Source organism: Ranitomeya variabilis, chromosome 8 (assembly GCF_051348905.1).
Source record: "Ranitomeya variabilis isolate aRanVar5 chromosome 8, aRanVar5.hap1, whole genome shotgun sequence".
Lineage (NCBI taxonomy): Eukaryota > Metazoa > Chordata > Amphibia > Anura > Dendrobatidae > Ranitomeya > Ranitomeya variabilis.
In genome coordinates this window covers 87,778,235-87,800,830 of record NC_135239.1, presented here as the reverse complement: position 1 = coordinate 87,800,830, position 22,596 = coordinate 87,778,235, and the positions used below count along the sequence as shown (strand labels likewise).

Below are 22,596 nucleotides of genomic sequence, written 5' to 3'. Positions count from 1 at the left end.
CTCGTTTTTTGCGGGACAAGATGACGTTTTCAGCGGTACCATGGTTATTTATATCCGTCTTTTTGATCGCGTGTTATTCCACTTTTTGTTTGGCGGTATGATAATAAAGCGTTGTTTTTTGTCTCGTTTTTTTATTTTTTTTTTACGGTGTTCACTGAAGGGGTTAACTAGTGGGACAGTTTTATAGACACTATATATGTGTACTTTTATTGTTTTTTTTTTAATTTAGCTAAAGGAATGTATTTATTGGAACAATATATATATTTTTTTATTATTTATTTAGGAATTTTTATTTTTTTTTCTTTACACATGTAATTTTTTTTTTTTTACATTTTTACTTTGCCCCAGGGGGGGCATCACAGTAACGTGACAGATCGCCGATCTGACACTTTGGTGTGCACTGTGTCAGATCGGCGATCTGACGTGCAGAACAGGGAGGCTTCCATACGCCTGCTCTGAGCAGGCGCTGTGAGGCCACCTACCTGCAGGACCCAGATGCAGCCCTGCGGCCATTTTAGATCCGGGGACTGCAGGGAGGAGACGCTCGGTACAAGGTGAGCACATCGCCTTGTACCGATCGACTCAGGGAAGCACGCAGGGAGCCCCCTCCCTGCGCGATGCTTCCCTATACCGCCGGAACACTGCGATCATGTTTGATCGCAGTGTGTCTGGGGTTAATGTGCCGGGGGCGGTCCGTGACCGCTCCTGGCACATAGTGCCAGATGTCAGCTGCGATAGTCAGCTGACACCTGGCCGCGATCGGCCGCGCTCCCCCCGTGAGCGCGGCTGATCGCGCTGGACGTACTATTCCGTCCTTGGGAATTAGGGCCCACCCGACATGGACGGAATAGTACGTCCGATGATAGAAAGGGGTTAAGGCTATGTGCACACGTTGCAGATTTTGATGCGGATCCGCAGCGTTTTTGGACTCGTGGAATTGCAGCAAATCCGCAGTGTAGTGCACAAGCAATATTAGTCAATGGGAAATTGAGAATTGTTGTGCACATGCTGCGGAAAAAAAAGGCGGGGATTTGCAGTGTTTTATTTTCCACAGCATGTCAATTCTTGCGGATCTGCAGCGTTTCTGCACCCATTGACTACCATTGAGTCAGGCAAATCCGCAGCAAAACCACAGTTTTAAAAATATCTGTGGATTTGTGGCGGAGTTGCCTGCGAGAAACGCTGCAGATCGGGAGGAGGAAGAGTGTGTGGGCAGAGACTGTGTGTGCGGAGAAGATGTTCATGTCTGTGTGCGGGTGTTTGTGTGTGTCTGTGTGTGTTTGCAGGGTCTGCGGGGCTGTGCGTGTTTGTGCGGGGCTGTGCGTGTTGGTACGGGGCTGTTTGTGTCTTCGGGGGTCTGCGCGGGTGTGTGTGTGCTGGGGTCCGCGGCTGTCTGTGGGGCTGTGTATGTGTGTGCGAGACTATGTGTATGTACGGGGTTGTGTGTAGGCAGGCATCATCCGATGGGACTACTAGTCCCGGCTATGCCTGCTACAGTGACAGCTAGCCGGTTGATGGGACAGCATTAGTCCTAATATCCGGCTACTGTGTACAAGTGTAAAAAAAAAAAAAACACATACACACATACAGTAGACACATACATACACATGCATACAGTAAATACAACATACAGTACATGCTCACCATACAGCTAGTCCCCAAAGCCCTCGATCACCTATAAAAAAAAATTAAAAATAATAAACCAACAGTATACTCCCTGATCCGATGTAATCAATTTAATAACGAGTATGAAACTACAATCTCCCGTGGAGAGATGTCACAGCAGATGTGACAGCTACGGTGACACAATGACGGAAGTTATCCTGCCGCACTGTATCACTCCGTCGCTGTGAGTGCACAGTTCATACTGTCACTTGCGGCACCACTGCATGGGAAAATTCTCACGCAGCAGTGCCGTAAAGTGAGAGCCCATTGAACCCTCAGTGATGACACTGCACTGCAGGAGCCATTGTCTCCTGTCAGTGTGTCACTGGATGCCCTAAAAAGCTGTCACATCTCCTGATGTGAGTGCTCTATAGGGGAGATTGTCGTGGGACACTCGTTATTAAATGGACTACATCGGACCAGGAAGTGTTTGTGTTGGTTTATTTATTTATTTTTTGGGGCAGGAGATCGAGGGCGTCGCATGGATTGGCAGAACAATAAAGATGGCAAAACTGTGTTATGTTTTATTTCATTAAAATACTTTTTTCTGGCTGTGTCTTTGTTTATTTAATCCTTTCACAACTATAGGATTAGTAATGGATAGGTCTCTTATTGACGCCTCCATTACTGAGCTGGCTTAATGTCACCTTAAAATGCAAAGATGGCATCAACCCCCAACTATTACCCCATATGCCACCGCTATAGGGCAGTGGGAGGAGAGAGGCTAAGGGCCGGAACTGGTGCATCTTAGAGATGCGCCATTTCTGGAGTGGCTGTGTGCTAGTGTTTGTAGCCGGCGGGGGGGGGGGCAATATCCATGGCTCCTTCCTAGGCTATGAATATCAGCCCGCAGCTGTCTGCATAGCCTTTTCTAGCTATTAATTATAGGGGGACCCCACATCGCTTTTTTAGGGGGTCCCCCTATTTTAATAGCCAGCAAAGGCTAAATATACACCTGCGAACTGATATTCATAGCCTGGGAAGATCCATGGGTATTAACCCCTTCCCAGACAATAAACATCGGCCCCCAGTCGCTGGCTTTCCCTCTCTTGCATAGAAAATTGAACAGGAGCCCACACCATTTTTTTTGAGTATTCTCATTATTTTTGTTATTCACTGCGCCCTCTCTTTATTGCATAGTGTCCTCTCATGTAAAAGGACAGCTGATGGAGCAGGATCTGACCAGAAGACCAGTCCATCAGCCGCATCCATCACAAAAGAAGCTTTCCCATTCTCCATCAGCCATCATTTCAGTTTATATCTAACAAGAATGGACGATATGTAATAAAGAAAAGGGATGTATAAATAACAAAAATAACGAGAATCTGATATGTAAGGGACAGTGCTGTATGTAACAAGAGGGAACTATGTGATAAGGGACTGCGCTATACATAAAGAGAGTGCACTGTGTAATAAGGGGCGGCAATATATATAATGAGAGGAGACTGTAAAAAAAAAAAAGTACCGTATATAATAAGCCGACCCGAGTATAAGCCGAGACCCCTAGTTTTGCCACAAAAAACTGGGAAAACTTAATGACTCGAGTGTAAGCCTAGGGTGGAAAATGGAGCAGCTACCGGTAAATGTCAAAAATAAAAATAGGTACCAATAAAAGTAAAATTAATTGAGACATCAGTAGGTTAAGTGTTTTTGAATATACATATTGAATCAGGAGCCCCATATAATGCTCCATACAGGTCATGATGGACCCCATAAGATGCTCCATATTAAAATATGCCCCATATAATGCTGTACAAATGTTGATTATGACCCCATAAGATGCTCCATACAGACATTTGCCCCATACAATGCTGCACAAATGCTGATTATGGCCCCATAAGATGCTCCATAGACACATTTGCCCCATATAATGTTGCACAAATGCTGATTATGGCCCCATAAGATGCTCCATAGAGATATTTGCCCCCATATAATGCTGCACATGGCCCCATAAGATGCTCCATAGAAATATTTGCCCCATATAAAGCTGCACATGGCCCCATAAGATGCTCCATAGAAATATTTGCCCCATATAACGCTGCACATGGCCCCATAAGATGCTCCATAGAGATATTTGCCCCCATATAATACTGCACATGGCCCCATAAGATGCTCCATAGAGATATAGAGATACTTGCCCCATATAACGCTGCACATGGCTCCATAAGATGCTCCATAGAGAAATTTACCACCATATAATGCTGCATATGGCCCCATAAGATGCTCCATAGAGATACTTGCCCCGATTTAATGCTGCACATGGCCCCATAAGATGCTCCATATAAATATTTGCCCAAATAACGCTGCACATGACCCCATAAGATGCTCCATAGAAATATTTGCCCCATATAACGCTGCACATGGCCCTATAAGATGCTCCATAGAAATATTTGCCCCATATAATGCTGCATATGGCTCCATAAGATGCTCCATAGAGATGTTTGCTCCCATATAATACTGCACATGGCCCCACAAGATGCTCCATAGAGATATTTGCCCCCATAAAATGATGCACATGGCCCCATAAGATGCTCCATAGAGATATTTGCCCCATATAACGCTGCACATGGCCCCATGAGATGCTCCATATAGATATTTGCCCCCATATAATTCTGCACATGGTCCCATAAGATGCTCGATAGAGATATTTGCCCCCCTATAATGCTGCACATGGTCCCATAAGATGCTCCATAGAAATATTTGCCCCATATAATGCTGCACATGGCCCCATAAGATGCTCCATAGAGATATTTGCCCCATATGCTGTTGCTGCGATAAAAAAAAAATCACATACTCACCTCTCGTCACTCCGGCCCCCGGCACTTGCTATATTCACCTGTCCCATGTTCCACCGTCAGCGCCGCTGTGTCTTCCGCGTCCTCTGCACTGGCTGTTCAGGCGGAGGGCGGCGCGCACACTAATCGCGTCATCGCGCCCTCTGACCTGAGTGTCACTGCAGAGGATGTGGAAGACGGAGCGGCGCCAACGGTGGTACGTGGGACAGGTGAATTTGTGACCGCTCAATACAGGAAGAAGCTGTCAGCGCCCGGAGAACCAGGGACATGCAGGGACCGTGCCAGGAGCAGGTGAGTATTATTAGACAGCTGCCGCTCCCCCTTCCCTGCTGACCCCTGGGAATGACTTGAGTATAAGCCGAGAGGGGCAATTTCAGCCTAAAAAAATGGGCTGAAATTCTCGGCTTATACTCGAGTATATATGGTATATCTGTAGCTTGGTAGCCATAAAAGGAGAGGGGGCCCAGATACATTTCTTGCACAGGGGCCCCAAGCTGTCTGTGTCCGCCCCTGTATTTCATATTGACATGATTTAGAACTTTGTTTGTTCACCATTTTGGAAACTAGACCCCTCAGGGAACTTATCTAGATATGTGATGAGCACCTTGAAACCCCAGGTGCTTCACAGAACATGAAAATAAAAAAAATCACATTTTCCCAACAAAAATTATTTTTAGCTCCAAATATTGCAATTTCACAAGGATAACAGGAGAAATTGCACCATACAATTGCCCATAACAGCCAATTCACAGAGCCGATTACACAATATCAGAGCAATTTAAATAATAAAGGTTATCACTGTGAGCTGTGACACTACTGGATCTGCGCTGGCACAGGAGGGGAGCACAGGTGTTTTTATTGTAATGGGCAAATAATTAGATTGTGAAGGGGTTGTCCTAGCAGAGGGAAACCCCTTTAAACAACAGCGCAATACCCCCAACGAGCAGGAAACCAGGAGAGCAGTGTCCTCCAGAGGACAAGATGAGACAACCTCTTTAAAGGCAATCTGTCACCCCCCCCCCCCCCAGTCGTTTCAAACTAAAAGAGCCACCTTGTGCAGCAGTAATGCTGCATTCTGACAAGGTGGCTCTTTTAGTTCTGGGTGCTGTAACTAGAGAAATAATCCGTTTTTTAATTTGTCAGAAATACCTTGTCTTCAGTCCTGGAGGCAGGCCTTTCCCCCCTGCAGCAGACGCCACACTGCCGTCACTCAAATCTTCTTGGTGCCGGGTGCCGGGTGCCGCCTCCTCCTCACCGCTGTTTTGAAAATAGCCAGCGCCTGCGCTCTTTTCCCCTTCCTGGTGCAGGCGCTGTGCCGCCGCCCTGCCTGTGAATCCCAGCCCCGCAATGTGAATAAATCATAAGTCACTGCGGGGCTGGGAATCACAGGCAGGGCGGCCGCGCAGGCGCAGTCACCGAGACTGCATACTGTATGAGGACAGATGGGCAGCGCTCACTGCGCCTGCACCAGGCAGGGGAAAAGAGCGCAGGCGCCGGATATTTTCAAAACAGCGGTGAGGAGGAGGCGGCGCCCGGCACCAAGAAGATTTGAGTGACGGCTGTGTGGCGTCTGCTGCAGGGGGGAAACGCCGGCCTCCTTGACTGAAGACAAGGTATTTCTGACAAATTAAAAAACGGATTATTTCTCTAGTTACAGCACCCAGAACTAAAAGAGACACCTTGTCAGAATGACTGGGGGGGGGGGGGGGGGTGACAGGTTCCCTTTAAGAGCACAGAAACATCTTTTATAAAGACCAACAGTAGATTATTTTCACCCATAGTTTTTGTGGATTTTTTATTTTTTGTGCTTGTAAGAAACTCTGTTGTTTTCATTCATATTATTACCAGCTTTTCCCAGATGATATTTTATTTAATTCAGATATGTTTATGTCTTTTTATTCCATTTCAAGTCCTACAAAGAAACTTTTGGCAAAACACATGAACGAAACATCACATTTAGGGCTTTTTGTAAAATAAACTCACCAAAAGTGAGCATTACACAATAATAAGCCTGATGTTTGTAGTACATTTAATATTTACCTGTTGTCTTTTAGGCGACAGATGAAAAAATGCAGAAAAAGTTAAATATGAAAACTTGCTGCTTGCTGTACACTATGCTGATAGCACACGGGTACAGCGTGGGTTACAGGCACCCAAAACAATACAAGTATGTGCCCCCTAACCCGTGAAGCATTAGTGCTCCCTGAGTCCTTTCCAAAACCCCAGTATTGCCAGTAAATTGTAATCTATGGGAAAATGCTGATGTAATTATACTTTGAGATTTTATGTCTTAATTTTTTTAATTTTTTTCTGCTTTTTGCTGAAATCAGATCTCAAATTTTCAAAATATTAAACATTACACATTATTATATTTGTTTGTTTTTCATTTTCTTACTACATTTTTTATGTAACAATTTTATTGCCCTAGCCCTATTCTTAATCATATATAATCCTATATAATCCTAACTCTATTCCTAATCTGGTCCCTAACCCCAGCCCTAAGCCTAGCCCCGGGCCTAACCATAACCCTGAATAAGTCCCTTTCCTTACTTGTAACACTAGCTCGGATTAGAAATAATGTAAAAGTATAAAAGCAGCTCTAACTAATAAATGAAGACAGTATTGAGCGGCAAAGCGAATGCCCACCTAACTCTACTTATGCATAGCGCACAAGGTGGGATGATTTTGCCAGTGGCTGCTGCTCTCTACATAAGCAAAGACCAAAATTACAAATCTCAGTATAATGAAGTGAGCTTTATCATAGAAGATGCTGCCTAAGCAGAGTACAGCAGCCTATGGCAAACTCATCTGGAGTGGTCTACTCTACATAGCCAGGAACAAAGACAACCGAAAATAAATAGCTAATGAATGAACACTGGCTATATGCACTGCACATGATTAGAGCTGTCTCCAATAATTAGCTGCTCATCTTCTGTCACCATAGTCACTGCTTATACATGGCACTGAAGTCGAAATCAGTTTGTCACAGACTTCTGTGCTCTGCATAGGCAGGAATCAAAACAAACATTATTATCCTTAGCTTTGTCATTTCAGCCACTGCTTATACTGAGTACAGCAGTAGATGAGAAACTAATATTGCTTGCTTTGTTCACATCCACTCGATGCAAATAATGTCGAGCTCTCAGCTGATTCACAATAAGTACAATGGTCAGGTATACAGTTTATTGATGGTTGTGTGGACCAATAATACTGAACATTGTTAAAATGGGCCCAACAATCCTAACATTATCTGTGAGATAATACTCAAGTGATGGAAAATTGCAAAGATAAAGATTAGATCAACTAACTAAAAACAGTAAAACAGAAACAGATTTAATTTTATTACAACCCGTATATCAAATTGATGCATTCCTATAGCATATAACCTTGAATCCTATTGGTCAGTTACTGATCACATGACCAGTGCCATCCAGATGCCCGTGCGCTCAGTTGACAGTTGAGGAAAGTGACAGTTGGAGTTGATGGTGAAGGTGAAGAATCTGTCTGTGGATTATAAGCAAAGCGCTAATATGGAGAAAGAAGAGTTTGTAGGGAGGAAGAGAGAGAGGAAAAGAAGACACTTGGATTCATCGGCTGATGACAAGTCTTCAATCAAAAAACCAAAAAGGATGGGAAGCAAGATTAAAAAAGCAGACTCAGGACGGAAGACGTCTCCCATCCTAGAAATAGAGCGAGTGGATGAGGACGTCATTGCCCAATGTGAAGGGCTAAAGGACAGAAGACACTTCGGCTCATCGGCTGATGAGAAGTCTTCAAAGAGCCCAAAAGGAAGGGCAAAAAGAGGAAGAATCCAGATGCAGGACAGAAGGTGTCTCCCACCCCAGAGATGGACCGAGTGGATGAAGACGTCATTGTCCAGAGTAAAGGTTTTAATTGTTTTTAAATTGATTGATGTGTTTTTTGTCTTGGTTTTTTGCTTAATAAAAATTACTCAGATTTTTCTATATTATTTGTTCAATACATTCAGGTGTGTGCTGATTTATGCATAGGCTTCTTTCTTTTTATGTCCAGAGTAAAGGACCAAAGAACAGAAGAATCAGCCTGGACTGTTCAGAGGAAGGAAATACACCAATTATTAAGACCAACATTCTGGAAAAAAAAGACCTGCAGAAGTACCCAGGAGGCTCAGGTAAGTAGAGAAAAAGAACTATCAGTTACAGAGAAAGTTATTGTACATGTTTTATATCTCCACATGTAATCAGGGGATAAAAAGTCAGCAAAATGATTCTACATCAAATGAACCTTTATAATGAAAAATTACCAAAACCAGTTTTATATTAGTGCAGAAGATTATAAATGTTATAGGCAGTTTACCAATATATAAATCGTCCCAAATAAAAAGTGCAAAAAAAAGACAGTGTATAAAATAATTTTTATTGAAAATAATATAAAGTATATAAAAAGTAATCACCAAATATAGCTGATAAACATGGGCACAATATAATAGTATGAAAAGACGCCAACAAATATTAAAAAAAAATATATATATAATAATAATTTATAAACCTCCACAATAATATGGTATATACCAGCACTATTCCTCAAAAAAATAATAAAAAAATATAAAAAAAAAACACTCAAGTGCATAGTGCAAAAATTGTGCAAAAAATTGTGCAAACTTTGTGCAAAAGATTGCATAAACCTGTGAAATGAATAATGCAGCAAAAAATTCAAAAAACACCATAAAAATAGTGTAACAATTGTTGAGTAATATGTGTAAATAAAGTTTAATACCTGTAATTGTTATAGAACAAAGTGCAATAGTGCTATAAAGGGTGCGAAAAGTTGCAGTGCCACGCCGATATTGCACAATATAAATAATAAATTAATTGCACTTGGGCCCAAAATAAATAAGTTGTAACTAATGCTATAACAAGGAAAGTGCTAGATAAAACAATAAAGTGCAGGAAATGCCGGTAGCTAATAAACCGCTAACACATTACCATAACAAAGTGGATAAAATAAGTAAAATCCAGTAATATTGGAGGCTCCACATACCTACACAATTGCTGCTGGTATATTCCATATTATTGTGGAGGTTTATATATTATTATTATATATATTTTTTTGTAATATTTGTTGGCGTCATTTCATACTATTATATTGTGCTCATGTTTATCAGCTATATTTGGTGATTACTTTTTATATACTTTATATTATTTTCAATAAAAATTATTTTATACACTGTCTTTTTTTTGCACTTTTTATTTGGGATGATTTATGTATTTATTGGTGCATGACACAATATTTTGCATACAAGTGGTCGGTTACCCATCTGATTAGTTTACCAATATAACATGGTCAGAGTTATCTGTTCCCGAATCATGGTGACATGTTCTTATCATTGTGTAATGTCCAGGTTAAGCTCTGATGAGATTTACCACAAGATATGGAAAATGCTGACACCTTTTTAAAGGGAATCTGTCAGCAGTTTTTTGTTACTGTAGCTGAGAGCAGAATGATATAGGGGCAGAGACCCTTATACTAATGATATACTACTTACTGGACTACATGGTGTAATTTTGATAAAATTACAGTCTTATCAGCTGCAGATTTACCAGTTCTCTTGATGCTGAGCTCTGTATAACACTGCTAACAACACTGATTGGAAGCATTCTGTGTATGTGTACACTGTGCATAGGCAGAAAGCTCAGAATCAGTGGTGGAGTTATACAGAGCTCATGAATATGGATGACTATCTTGCAGCAGTCATCTAGTGATAATCTCCTGCTGATAAAACAGTGATTTTATCAAAACTACAGCAAGCAGCTCAATACGTGACACATTTCTCTTTATATATTACAGTAGATATATAATTCTAAATATATTAGATCTCAGATTAGGTGTTAAAAGCTTGGTGACATAACCCCTTTAAATGCTGCAGTGTCTGAAATAAAATAAAAAACACATACCTCCTGGAATGGCGCCATTCCAGCGATGCTGGCCCTGAGTCTCCTGTAAACATGGAGTGCTTTTACTTTGTTGCTCTGCAGCACTCAGAAGCGGTTGACCAGTAGTGAATAACTCCTTAGGCTACTTTCACACTAGCGTTAACTGCATTACGTTTCAAAACGTCTTTTTTCAGAAAAAACGCATCCAGCAAAACTTTTTGCTGGATGCGTTTTTTTCCCATAGACTTGTATTGGCGACGTATGGCGACGGATTGGCATACGTCGTGTACGTTTTACGACGGATGCGTCGAAATTTGGCGACACGTCGTCTCAAAAAAACGTAGATTGTAGCGTTTTTTGTCTCCGCCTAAAAAACGTGTCGCGACGCATCCTGCGGCATACGTCGTTGGCTGCAATGGAAGCCTATGAGCGACGGATGCGTCGGGACACGTCGTACGACGCAATGCAGCGCTGCAATACGTTTTTTTTACACTGAGCATGCTCAGAAGCTGGATTTTGTTGCCAATTGGCCAGACACCCCCAAATCTATATAAACCTGGCCTGGGCCTTCAACCCCACATATGCCTGCAAGACCCATGAGAAGACTTCCAGCAAGAGCTAGCCAGCCACAAGACCCCAGCGTGACACAGGAGCCAGCCACAGGAAGGAGCCAGCCACAGGAAGGAGCCAGCCACAGGAAGGAGCCAGCCACAGGACTCCAGCCATAAGACCTCAGCCACAAGACCACAGCCTGACACAGGAGCCAGCCACAGGAAGGAGCCAGCCACGGGACTCCAGCCACAAGACTCCAGCCACCATAGAGCCAGTGTGAGTATTGCAATTTTTGTGTGCATCTGTGTGCCTGTGCATTTGTGTGTGTATATGAGGTACTGACTACAGAAAGAGCTTAAAACCTGAAGAGAACCTGAGGCCTGCCATCGTCCTGCACCAGCCAGTGCCATGCTAGAGTCCAGATGCAGCCTGATTCCAGCCACTGTGAAGACCTGCTGCTTCAGCCAAAGGATTGTCAGCCTTTTGTATGTGTGTGTGTGTGTGTGTGTATGCGTCTTCTGATTGGGTTCACCTTTCTGCCTTTGTTGTACATATGTGTATTTGCCTAAAGCTATGTGCGTGCATGTGTATGTGTGTATTTTTGTACGGCTGTGTGCTTTTGTATCATGTGCCTGCACCATATTATGCCTTTGCCAATTTTATGCCTGTTCATGTGGGAGGGTATGTGTCCATGTGCAGGATTGCATCAGGATGTGGTCAGGATTTTCCATCAGTATTTGTACGCCAAAACTAGGAGTGGGTGATCAAAGCAAAAGTATGCCTTTTTTCGTATTATACTTTACCTAATTTTTACACTCCTGGTTTTGGCTTACAAATACTGATGGAAAATCCTGACCAAATTCTGAGGCGATCCTGAATGTGGACACATACCATGCATGTTTTTTGTGTGCGTCTTGTTGATTGCATGTGCATTTGTCCATGCTGTAATAGGTTATTTGCCTTTTTCTGATGTATTGACTGTATAGTGGTCTGTGCAGCATGTGGTTTTATTTTTTTTTATTTTTTTAAATCTGATGTGTTTTTTAAAAAAGTCTAGCGGTCTGCAGCTTGTGGTTTGAATGTGTGAGTGTGGGTTTTTTCTATTTAATAAAAGTGTTGATTTTTTTTAAATTACAGTTATAACCTTTTGCAGTTGAAGTACTTGTATTTAAAATAAAGAGCATGTCAGCTCCTAATTGTGATTTAAAAAAAAAAAGAGTGAAAAAAAAAATTATAATAAAATGTTTATAAAAAAAATGTCCGTAGTATTATTTCATAAAGGTAAATTTAAAACTGGTGTATGTACCAATGGTTACACATGCAATACAGGGTTGGTTGAGGGCTAATTTTTTTAATAAAGGTTAACCTGTATTTTTTTTTTTTTTTTTTGGGGGGGGGGGGGGGAGGTTATTTATTTTACATAAAATGTGTCAAATATATTTTTTCTTGGTGTTAACATTAAAAAATTTTATTTTATGGGACATGGAAATTAATGGTATATCGTGCCACTTTTTGGGGGGGGGGTTTTGGTGTTCACCTGTATGAACATTTCTGACATCATTTTAGTAGGGTGTTTATCATTGAGCATTACCTAGTTCAGGGGGTGGTCTAACTATAGATCCATTATACATATTAACAGATAAACCAGGACCGCTGCCCACCAGGACCACAGCCACCGGCTATCCACCAGGACCACATTTTCTATTCTTTAAAAGTAAGTTTTGAAGACCCCAAATCTGCTACTGCAATGTGTAGAGCAGATTGCAAGTGTCTTTTAACTTACAGAGCCACCAGGACCACAGCCACCGGCTATCCCACCAGGACCACAGCCACCGGCTATCCCACCAGGACCACAGCCACCGGCTATCCCACCAGGACCACAGCCACCGGCTATCCACCAGGACCACATTTTCTATTCTTTAAAAGTAAGTTTTGAAGACCCCAAATCTGCTACTGCAATGTGTAGAGCAGATTGCAAGTGTCTTTTAACTTACAGAGCCACCAGGACCACAGCCACCGGCTATCCCACCAGGACCACAGCCACCGGCTATCCCACCAGGACCACAGCCACCGGCTATCCCACCAGGACCACAGCCACCGGCTATCCACCAGGACCACATTTTCTATTCTTTAAAAGTAAGTTTTGAAGACCCCAAATCTGCTACTGCAATGTGTAGAGCAGATTGCAAGTGTCTTTTTAACTTACAGAGCCACCAGGACCACAGCCACCGGCTATCCCACCAGGACCACAGCCACCGGCTATCCCACCAGGACCACAGCCACCGGCTATCCCACCAGGACCACAGCCACCGGCTATCCACCAGGACCACATTTTCTATTCTTTAAAAGTAAGTTTTGAAGACCCCAAATCTGCTACTGCAATGTGTAGAGCAGATTGCAAGTGTCTTTTTAACTTACAGAGCCACCAGGACCACAGCCACCGGCTATCCCACCAGGACCACAGCCACCGGCTATCCCACCAGGACCACAGCCACCGGCTATCCCACCAGGACCACAGCCACCGGCTATCCACCAGGACCACATTTTCTATTCTTTAAAAGTAAGTTTTGAAGACCCCAAATCTGCTACTGCAATGTGTAGAGCAGATTGCAAGTGTCTTTTTAACTTACAGAGCCACCAGGACCACAGCCACCGGCTATCCCACCAGGACCACAGCCACCGGCTATCCCACCAGGACCACAGCCACCGGCTATCCCACCAGGACCACAGCCACCGGCTATCCCACCAGGACCACAGCCACCGGCTATCCACCAGGACCACATTTTCTATTCTTTAAAAGTAAGTTTTGAAGACCCCAAATCTGCTACTGCAATGTGTAGAGCAGATTGCAAGTGTCTTTTTAACTTACAGAGCCACCAGGACCACAGCCACCGGCTATCCCACCAGGACCACAGCCACCGGCTATCCCACCAGGACCACAGCCACCGGCTATCCACCAGGACCACATTTTCTATTCTTTAAAAGTAAGTTTTGAAGACCCCAAATCTGCTACTGCAATGTGTAGAGCAGATTGCAAGTGTCTTTTTAACTTACAGAGCCACCAGGACCACAGCCACCGGCTATCCCACCAGGACCACAGCCACCGGCTATCCCACCAGGACCACAGCCACCGGCTATCCCACCAGGACCACAGCCACCGGCTATCCACCAGGACCACATTTTCTATTCTTTAAAAGTAAGTTTTGAAGACCCCAAATCTGCTACTGCAATGTGTAGAGCAGATTGCAAGTGTCTTTTTAACTTACAGAGCCACCAGGACCACAGCCACCGGCTATCCCACCAGGACCACAGCCACCGGCTATCCCACCAGGACCACAGCCACCGGCTATCCCACCAGGACCACAGCCACCGGCTATCCACCAGGACCACATTTTCTATTCTTTAAAAGTAAGTTTTGAAGACCCCAAATCTGCTACTGCAATGTGTAGAGCAGATTGCAAGTGTCTTTTTAACTTACAGAGCCACCAGGACCACAGCCACCGGCTATCCCACCAGGACCACAGCCACCGGCTATCCCACCAGGACCACAGCCACCGGCTATCCCACCAGGACCACAGCCACCGGCTATCCCACCAGGACCACAGCCACCGGCTATCCACCAGGACCACATTTTCTATTCTTTAAAAGTAAGTTTTGAAGACCCCAAATCTGCTACTGCAATGTGTAGAGCAGATTGCAAGTGTCTTTTTAACTTACAGAGCCACCAGGACCACAGCCACCGGCTATCCCACCAGGACCACAGCCACCGGCTATCCCACCAGGACCACAGCCACCGGCCTTTGTACATCAACAATGTCCTCTTCTGACAGCCCTCCTCCACAGCAACAGCGTTTATCGGTAAATTAACACAAAACTTTTTTTTTTTTTTAAATTTCTTTAAATTACATTTTTATGGATAACTACATGCATAAATTATGTTTCAACAGGAAGCTGAATCAGATGAGGAGCTGTCAGAAGGGGGCGAGACGGGTGGAGAGATGCAAGTGGAGGAGGAACCAAGTGTAAGTATTGGTGAAACAGTTGCTTTGCACATCACACTGCACCATACACAAAACAGATTACTAAACACCTGCCTACCTTAACTGAGAATTTGTTTCCTTTATTTCAGGCTGCTGCTGCCGCTGAAGGCTCTCCCAGACAGTCCCAGAGTCGGCGGACTCGTCGCCGCGGTCGGCCATCAGTGAGTTTTTTTTTTTTTGGGGGGAGGGGGATTCTATTGGTACTTTAGTATTTCAGTGTACTAATTTGTTTGTTTTCCTTTTTTTTTTTTTTTGACACAGGCTTCACAGCGTGCTCCCGCAGAAGAGGAGGATGATGATGATGACATTGATGTAGACTGTCTCATCGAGGAGGTTCGTGAGCGGGAGCCGCTGTGGAACATGGCTGACCGCAGGCATGCAGATACCGGTGTCACCCGTCGGCTCTGGGACGAAGTGTGTCGCACCCTGTTTCCAAGGCGGGAGAGCCTTCATCCTCAGCAGCAGAGCAAACTAGGTAAGTATTCACTTTCCAGTGATGTTTTGAGCTGACTGTAATGTATTGCATTTACCAATTTTTTGTTTTTTCTTTTGATTCTTGTCTTCACAGTTGGAAAGGTTAGGAAGCGGTGGCGGTCACTGAGGGATCGCTTTAAGAGGGAATTCAATGATGAGATGAAGGCCCCGAGTGGCTCTGCAGGAAGGAAGAGGAGCAGATATAAATATGGCCAGGCCCTCTCCTTCCTGAGGCGAACCATGCTAAGCAGAGTGTAAGTATTCTACAGCCCAATTATAACCATGTTAACCTGTCTACTTAGTTTGCTTTCAGTCAGGGCTTTTTCATTCCAATGTATTAATTTCTTTTGTTTTTTCTTTCACAGCACCTTCTCCAGCCACCGGGCGCCTGCATCTTCCTCTGCGCCCTCTGGAGCGATCCCTCCTGAGTCCGCCACTGAGGGCCACGTCGGTAGGCCCCACACCTCTGTCCCCTCCTCTGACCCCTCTGTCCTCTCCTCTGACCCCTCTGTCCCCTCCACTTCATCCGCCCCAAGCAGTGGAGCATTATTGCAGGCTTCATTGCTCGCATCTGATGCTGAACAGTTAGCGTTCCCTTTACCCCACCCCTCTGATCCTGCCACCTCGACACCACCATTAGGTTCGTGGCGGCAGCGCCAGAGGGGTCAGGAAAGGAGCTATGCTCCTGAGTTCTTACACCTGAATGCATCCTTCCAAGGCTCTTTCAAAATTTTGGGAGAGCAAGTGACTGCTGGTTTCAACATGGTGCAATCACGCATCAGTGAAACAAGCCAGGAAACCAGCAGTCGCTTGGATAGGCTGCATTCAGCTGTAAGTCCCGATCCGGCCAACCTTTTTTTCCAATCCATGCTCATGAGCATGGAGAAGCTTTCTTTTGAGCAACAGATGCGGGTAATGAATACCTGCCATAATGCTGCACTGCAGGCCATTAATGAATCGACCCACACACCTCACCACACCTCCACTCCAATTCCACACCAGGCCCCATTTCCACACCATACCCCCCATTACCAAACCCAGCCCCAATACCCACACCAGCAGCATTACCAAACCCAGCTCCAATCCCCACACCAGCACCATTACCAAACCCCACGCCAGTCCCACTACCCTACCCAGTCACAATACCCGACCCAGTCCCCACAACAATCCCGGCCCCCAGACCAAATTACTTCCCCAATGTTTTCCTTACTGAACTTTTCTCTTCCACCTACCCCAACACCACCCCCCTCTGGTCAGCCTCTTGGTTTAACCCCCCCTTCCACTGCACCACAAACAAGTAGGGTTTCCCCACCTATCGACGTGGTCCAACCTTCCGGCCCATCCTCCTCTCATATCTCCACCCAACAATTTGAAAATTTGTAAATTGTTATTAATATAAATAATATTATAAAAAATGTTCACATTTTTCAAAAAAAAAGTTGGAAAATAAAAATATATTTTTTTTTGCAAAACAAAAAAAAAAAAAAAAAAGAGTTAAAATAAAATTCGGATTACAATTCTACTCTTTGTGTGTGTGTGGATTTATTAAGGTTATATAATAAAAAAAGGTTTAATAAAAACAAACACCAGACATGTAAGAGGTATAACATAATGGTTTTACTAGCAAGAAAACCACGCTTTTGGGCCTTTTTTTTTGGGGGGGGGGGGGGGCAGAAACACTTTTTTTACATAACCAAAACACATGGGAAACAGGTTACACATGGGAAACAGGTTACACAATCATGTCTTGCCACGGGATCCGCCCGACAGGTGAGACAAAATAATCGGCAAACTGGTCCCTCATCCTTGTAACTGAACTTGTAGAGCGAAACGAGCTGCTGCGGTAGTCCCACAAGGTGGTCTCCAACTCTTCATCATCCAAAGAAACGGGCTCCTTTGACAGGACAAAGTTGTGGAGCACCACACAGGCTTTAACTACCTCGTCTATAGTTGTTGTTTTCAGCTTGATAGCCGTCAGCAGAACTCGCCACTTCGCCGTCAATATGCCAAAGGAACACTCCACTACTCTTCGTGCTCTAGTAAGCCGGTAATTAAAGACCCGCTTGGTATGGTTTAAGTTCCGGCTACTGTACGGTTTCAGTAGGTGCAGCGACAGTTGAAAGGCTTCATCACCTACAAAGACATATTCCAGGGCTGGGTCATTTGTTCCTGGCAGTGGTCTGGCTGGCGGAAAATCGTAGCTCTCTCCATAAAGGCAACGACCCATCGGAGAGTTTTTAAACACTTGCGAATCGTTGGACCGTCCATACGCTCCAATGTCCACGGCAAGGAACCTGCAGTTGGCGTCTGCAATAGCCATAAGGACGATGGAGAAATACTTCTTATAATTATAATACTCCGATCCTGTTCCTGCCGGTTTCGCAATCCTTATATGTTTCCCGTCAACTGCACCCACACAATTAGGGAAATTGCAAATTTGCTGAAACTCTTCTGCACTTCGCAACCAGATTTCCATGGATGGTTGGGGGATATACTCTGGTTGCAAAGTGGTCCAAACAGCCCGACATGTGTCCTTCACTATTCCAGAGATAGTTGAAATGCCCAGCCTGAACTGATAATGGAGCGAAGTCATAGATTCACCCGTAGCTAGGAAACTGTATAAAAAAAAAAATTAAAAATGTTAGAAAATATTGCACAGACAAACAATTTTTAATATGGCACTGTTAATTTTTTTTTTAAGGACAGGACACCCAATGAAACCAGCATGAAACCGGTGTTAAAAAACAGTGGAATGTCCGCCAAGAAAACCCAAACTACATGCTGCAGAAAATAGTGCGCAATATGTCAGCGCAGTATTGTCTGCAGCATGTAATATAACATTCAAAATGACCAATGACAGAAAAAAAGCAGTTGCATGTCATCAAACCCAAAAAACCCAAAAAAAAAAAAAAAAAACTGCAGAACATGCAACGCAATTTTTCAGCGCAGTATTTTCTGCAGTCTGTTATCTAACATTCAATAGCAGCAATGACATTTAAATAAAGCAGTTGAATGTCCGCCAAGAAAACCCAAACTACATGCTGCAGAAAATAGTGCGCAATATGTCAGCGCAGTATTATCTGCAGCATGTAATATAACATTCAATATCAGCAATTAAATAAAAAAAAGAGGCTTACCGCAGGGTCACCATCAGCCGCTCCGCCGGTGTGATGGCAAGCCTCATCCTTGTATCCTGTCTTCGGATGACATCCTCCAGTTTTGCAAGCAAAAAATCGAAATGTTCCATCCTCATCCGCACATAGTTGTGGAATTTGTGTGGATTGTGCCGCAACTCCAGGTACAGAGTGGACTGGACACCCCGGGTCATCCGTAGTTGATTAATAGGATGAATCCACATTCGTCTTCGTCTCCGTTGCTGCAGAAGCATCCTACGCCTTTCCGCTGCCGCCTCCTTCTCCCGCACTATGATATCCAGGCGATTTGTCTCAAAGATAACGTCGGTAACCAAACTAGCAATCCTCCCAAGAACACCTTCCATCGCTGCCACAAAACTAAACCCACAAAGATGGGCTGTAAATACAGTACTATATAGTTTTTCAAATTTTCCAGTAGCCAATCAAATTTTGGGAGCCTCCCCTTTTAAAAACGGATCTGTCGGAAAAACGGATACAACGGATGGTAAAACGGATACAACGTATGCAACGCATCCAGTATTTTCGACGGAAACGTTTAGCGGATTTGCGACGGATCCGTCGAAATGCTGGATGCGTGGCATACGTTTGTCACCGTTTTTCACTTTTTTGACGCATCCGTTTTTTCGGCCAAAAAACGGATTTGCGACGTAATGCAGTTAACGCTAGTGTGAAACTAGCCTTAAATGACTTTCTCTGCAGTAAACGGTCCTAGAAGTTGCCACATTTTTTACCAATGTTATAATGTTACAATTTCCTCCTCTACTCCCCTTTTATTTAGTCTTTCCACATTCACATACAAGGTTTCTCCAGTGTATCCCCCCTACTCTAGAACTCTCTACCCCAACATATCAGACTCTCACCTACTGTGGAAACCTTCCTAAGGAACCTGAAGGCCTACGTCTTCCGACAAGCCTACAACCTGCAGTAACCCTCGCTCCACCACACCGCTGCACGACCAGCGCTGCCCTCCCTCCTGTATCCTCACCCACCCCCTGTAGACTGTGAGCCCTCGGGGGCAGGGTCCTCGCTCCTCCTGTACCAGTCGCTGACTCTTATTGGTCAGGATTATTGCACCTGTTATTACTATGTATTCTCCTTCTCACATGTAAAGCGCTATGGAGGAAATGGCGCTATAATAATAAATAATAATAATCCTAGTGATATTTGTATGAGGACTGTCCATCTCTTAGGAGGTTTATTTCATGAGCATTGCGTTTGTTTATCAGCACCATACGCCGTATATTTAGAAATCCTTGTGTATGCCTTGTGTCAACTGTCTGCAGTATCTGCCATATTGAGTTCTGCTCTTATTGCAGTGGTGTACCACCAATGGCGGCGGGCCACACCACTACAATGTGGCCTGTGAGCCAGGGAAGCCTGGTGTCAGCGCCCGCACTGGGCCCCCCTCTGCCCGTCAGCAGCCGCACTGCCCCCGCACAGAATGATAGGGGTGGAAGCGTCTGCTGACACTCCGTCTTCCATCATCATTGCTCGTGACCATTGATGATGAGGAGGGAGTGCCGGCAGACGCTTCCACACCCATCATTCTGCCTCGGCGTCTGACGTGTCAGAATAGCGGGCGCGATGACGTCATTACAGCACGCCAACTGTTCTGACATGTTCGATGCTTTACATCACATGCTCAGCAGACCGGAGCATCGGGTGGAGTGAGGAGACGTGAACATTGTATTAATTTTTTTAAATCAGTGACTGGAGGTTATAATAGCGTATGGAGGACCATGGGGGGTGGGTGAATTATTCTGTATGGAGGACCATGGGGTGGAGGGCTACATTTTATTGTATGGGGGACCATGGGTGAGATATAATGTTCCATGGAGGACCATATGGAGTGCATTATATTCTATGGAGGACCATGGGTGGTGCATTATATTTCATGAAGGACCATAGGGGTGCATTATATTCTATGGAGGACCATGGGGGGTGCAATATATTCTATGAAGGACCACGGGGGGTGCATTATATTGTTTGGAGGACCATGTGGAGTGCATTATATTCTATGGAGGACCATGGGGAGTGCATTATCTTGTTTGGAGGACCATGGGATGTGCATTATATTCAATGGAGGACCATGAGGAGTTCATTGTATTATATGGAGGACCATTGGGAGTGCATTATATTGTATGGAGGACCATGGGGTGCATTATATTGTATGGAGGACCATGGTCAGGGCAATATATTTTATGGAGGTCCATAGGGTACAGGCTGCATTTTATTATATGGGTACCATGGGCTGTGTATTATGTTCTATGATGGACCATGGGAGGTGCATTTTATTCTATGGAAGACTATTGAGAGTGCATTATATTGCATGGAGGACCATGGGGGTGCATTATTTTCTGTGGAGGACCATGGTAGGTGCATTATATTCTATAAAGGACCATGGCAGGTTCATTATATTCTATGTAGAACCATGGGGAGTACATTATAGTCTATGGAGGACCATTGGGAGTGCATTTTATTACATGTATGACCATGGGGAAGGCAGCATATTCTATGCAGGACAATGCAGGACTGCATTATAATGTATGGAGTACCATGGGCAGTGCATTAAATTCTATGGAGGACCATGGGAGGTGCATTAAACTGTATGGAGGACTATAGAATGTTCATTATATTGTATGGAGGACCATGGAGGGTACATTATATTGTATGGGGGACCATGAGGAGTGCATTATACTGTATGGAGGACTATAAGAGGTTCATTATATTGTATTGAGGACCAAGGGGTGCATTATATTGTGTTGAGGACCATTGGGGGTGCATTATATTCTAAGGAGGACCACGGGGAGTGCATTAAATTCTCTGGAGGACCATGGGGTGTGCATTAAATTGTTTGGTGGATCATGGGGAGTGCATTATATTCTATGGAGGACTATGGGGGTGGATTATAGCCTATGGAGGACCATGGGAAGTGCATTATATTGTATGGAGGACCATGAAGAGGGCATTATGTTATATGAAGGACCATAGGTCACTCATTGCATTCCATGGATGACCATGGGGAGAACATTATATTCTATTGAGGACCATGGGGGGGGGGGTGCATAAGCTTGTATGGAGGACCATTGGGAGTGCATTTTATGGAGGACCACGGAGAGCGCATTACATTCTATGGAGGACCATGGGGTGCACATTATCTATGGAGGACCATGGGGAGTCAACTATATTCTTGGGAGGAAAATGGGGTGTGCATTATATTTTTAAGAGGGCTATGGGGAGTGCATTATATTCCAGGGAGGACTATGGGGGGTGCATTATATTCTATGAAGGACCATGGGGAGTCTACTATATTCTCGTTAGGAAAATGGGGTGTGCATTATATTTTTAAGAGGACTATGGGGAGTGCATTATATTCTAGGGAGGACTATGGGGGGTACATTATAGTCTATGAAGGACCATGGGGAGTTTTCTTATATTCTCTGAAGGAAAATGGGGTGTGCATTATATTGTTAAGAGGACTATTGGGAGTGCATTACATTCTAGGGAGGACTATGGGGGGTGCATTATATTCTATGGAGGACCATGGGGACTGCATTGTTTTGTATGGAGGACCATGGTCAGTCCCCTGGAAGAAGCAACCTTGCGAAACGGTGCATGTCGGGCAAGGGGATCTCTAGCAGCAGCTGGCCCTACCGCACAGTCTGACAGTTCCAGTCTTCTAGCAGGTATCTAACTATATGAGCATTCTGAACTTCCTGGACATTTAATACACCTGCTTTTTACTGAGATCTGTCAGCACATATGATGTGAAGGAACTAGCTTCTATGGCATATAATCCATAAGCACCTCACCTTGTCTTCACTCCTCCTGGTCTTTGTTTCTTTCCTTTCCTTCTTGCAGGCAGCTATTAAATATTGCATCTGCAAAACTTAGCATATAAAGCAACTTTGTAGTGCTTGCTAAGTCTCTCCGTTCCTGCCCCTTCACGTACATTCGCCTGCTTCTTTTATGCATGGTGCTCGCATTATATTCTTTAACTGTG

The 22,596-nt window shown here is 44.2% G+C and overlaps 1 protein-coding gene across 1 annotated transcript; it reads left to right on the top strand.

Moving 5' to 3' along the window:
* The first annotated feature begins 7,942 nt into the window (after positions 1-7,942).
* LOC143788817 (uncharacterized) lies at positions 7,943-16,908 on the top strand. Its single transcript, XM_077278722.1, has 7 exons — positions 7,943-8,341; positions 8,493-8,610; positions 10,019-10,062; positions 15,054-15,125; positions 15,226-15,439; positions 15,533-15,692; positions 15,804-16,908. The coding sequence occupies exons 1-7, from the start codon at positions 7,943-7,945 to the stop codon at positions 16,819-16,821; spliced, it is 2,025 nt and encodes a 674-aa protein (XP_077134837.1). The 3' UTR covers positions 16,822-16,908.
* Positions 16,909-22,596: the final 5,688 nt, after the last annotated feature.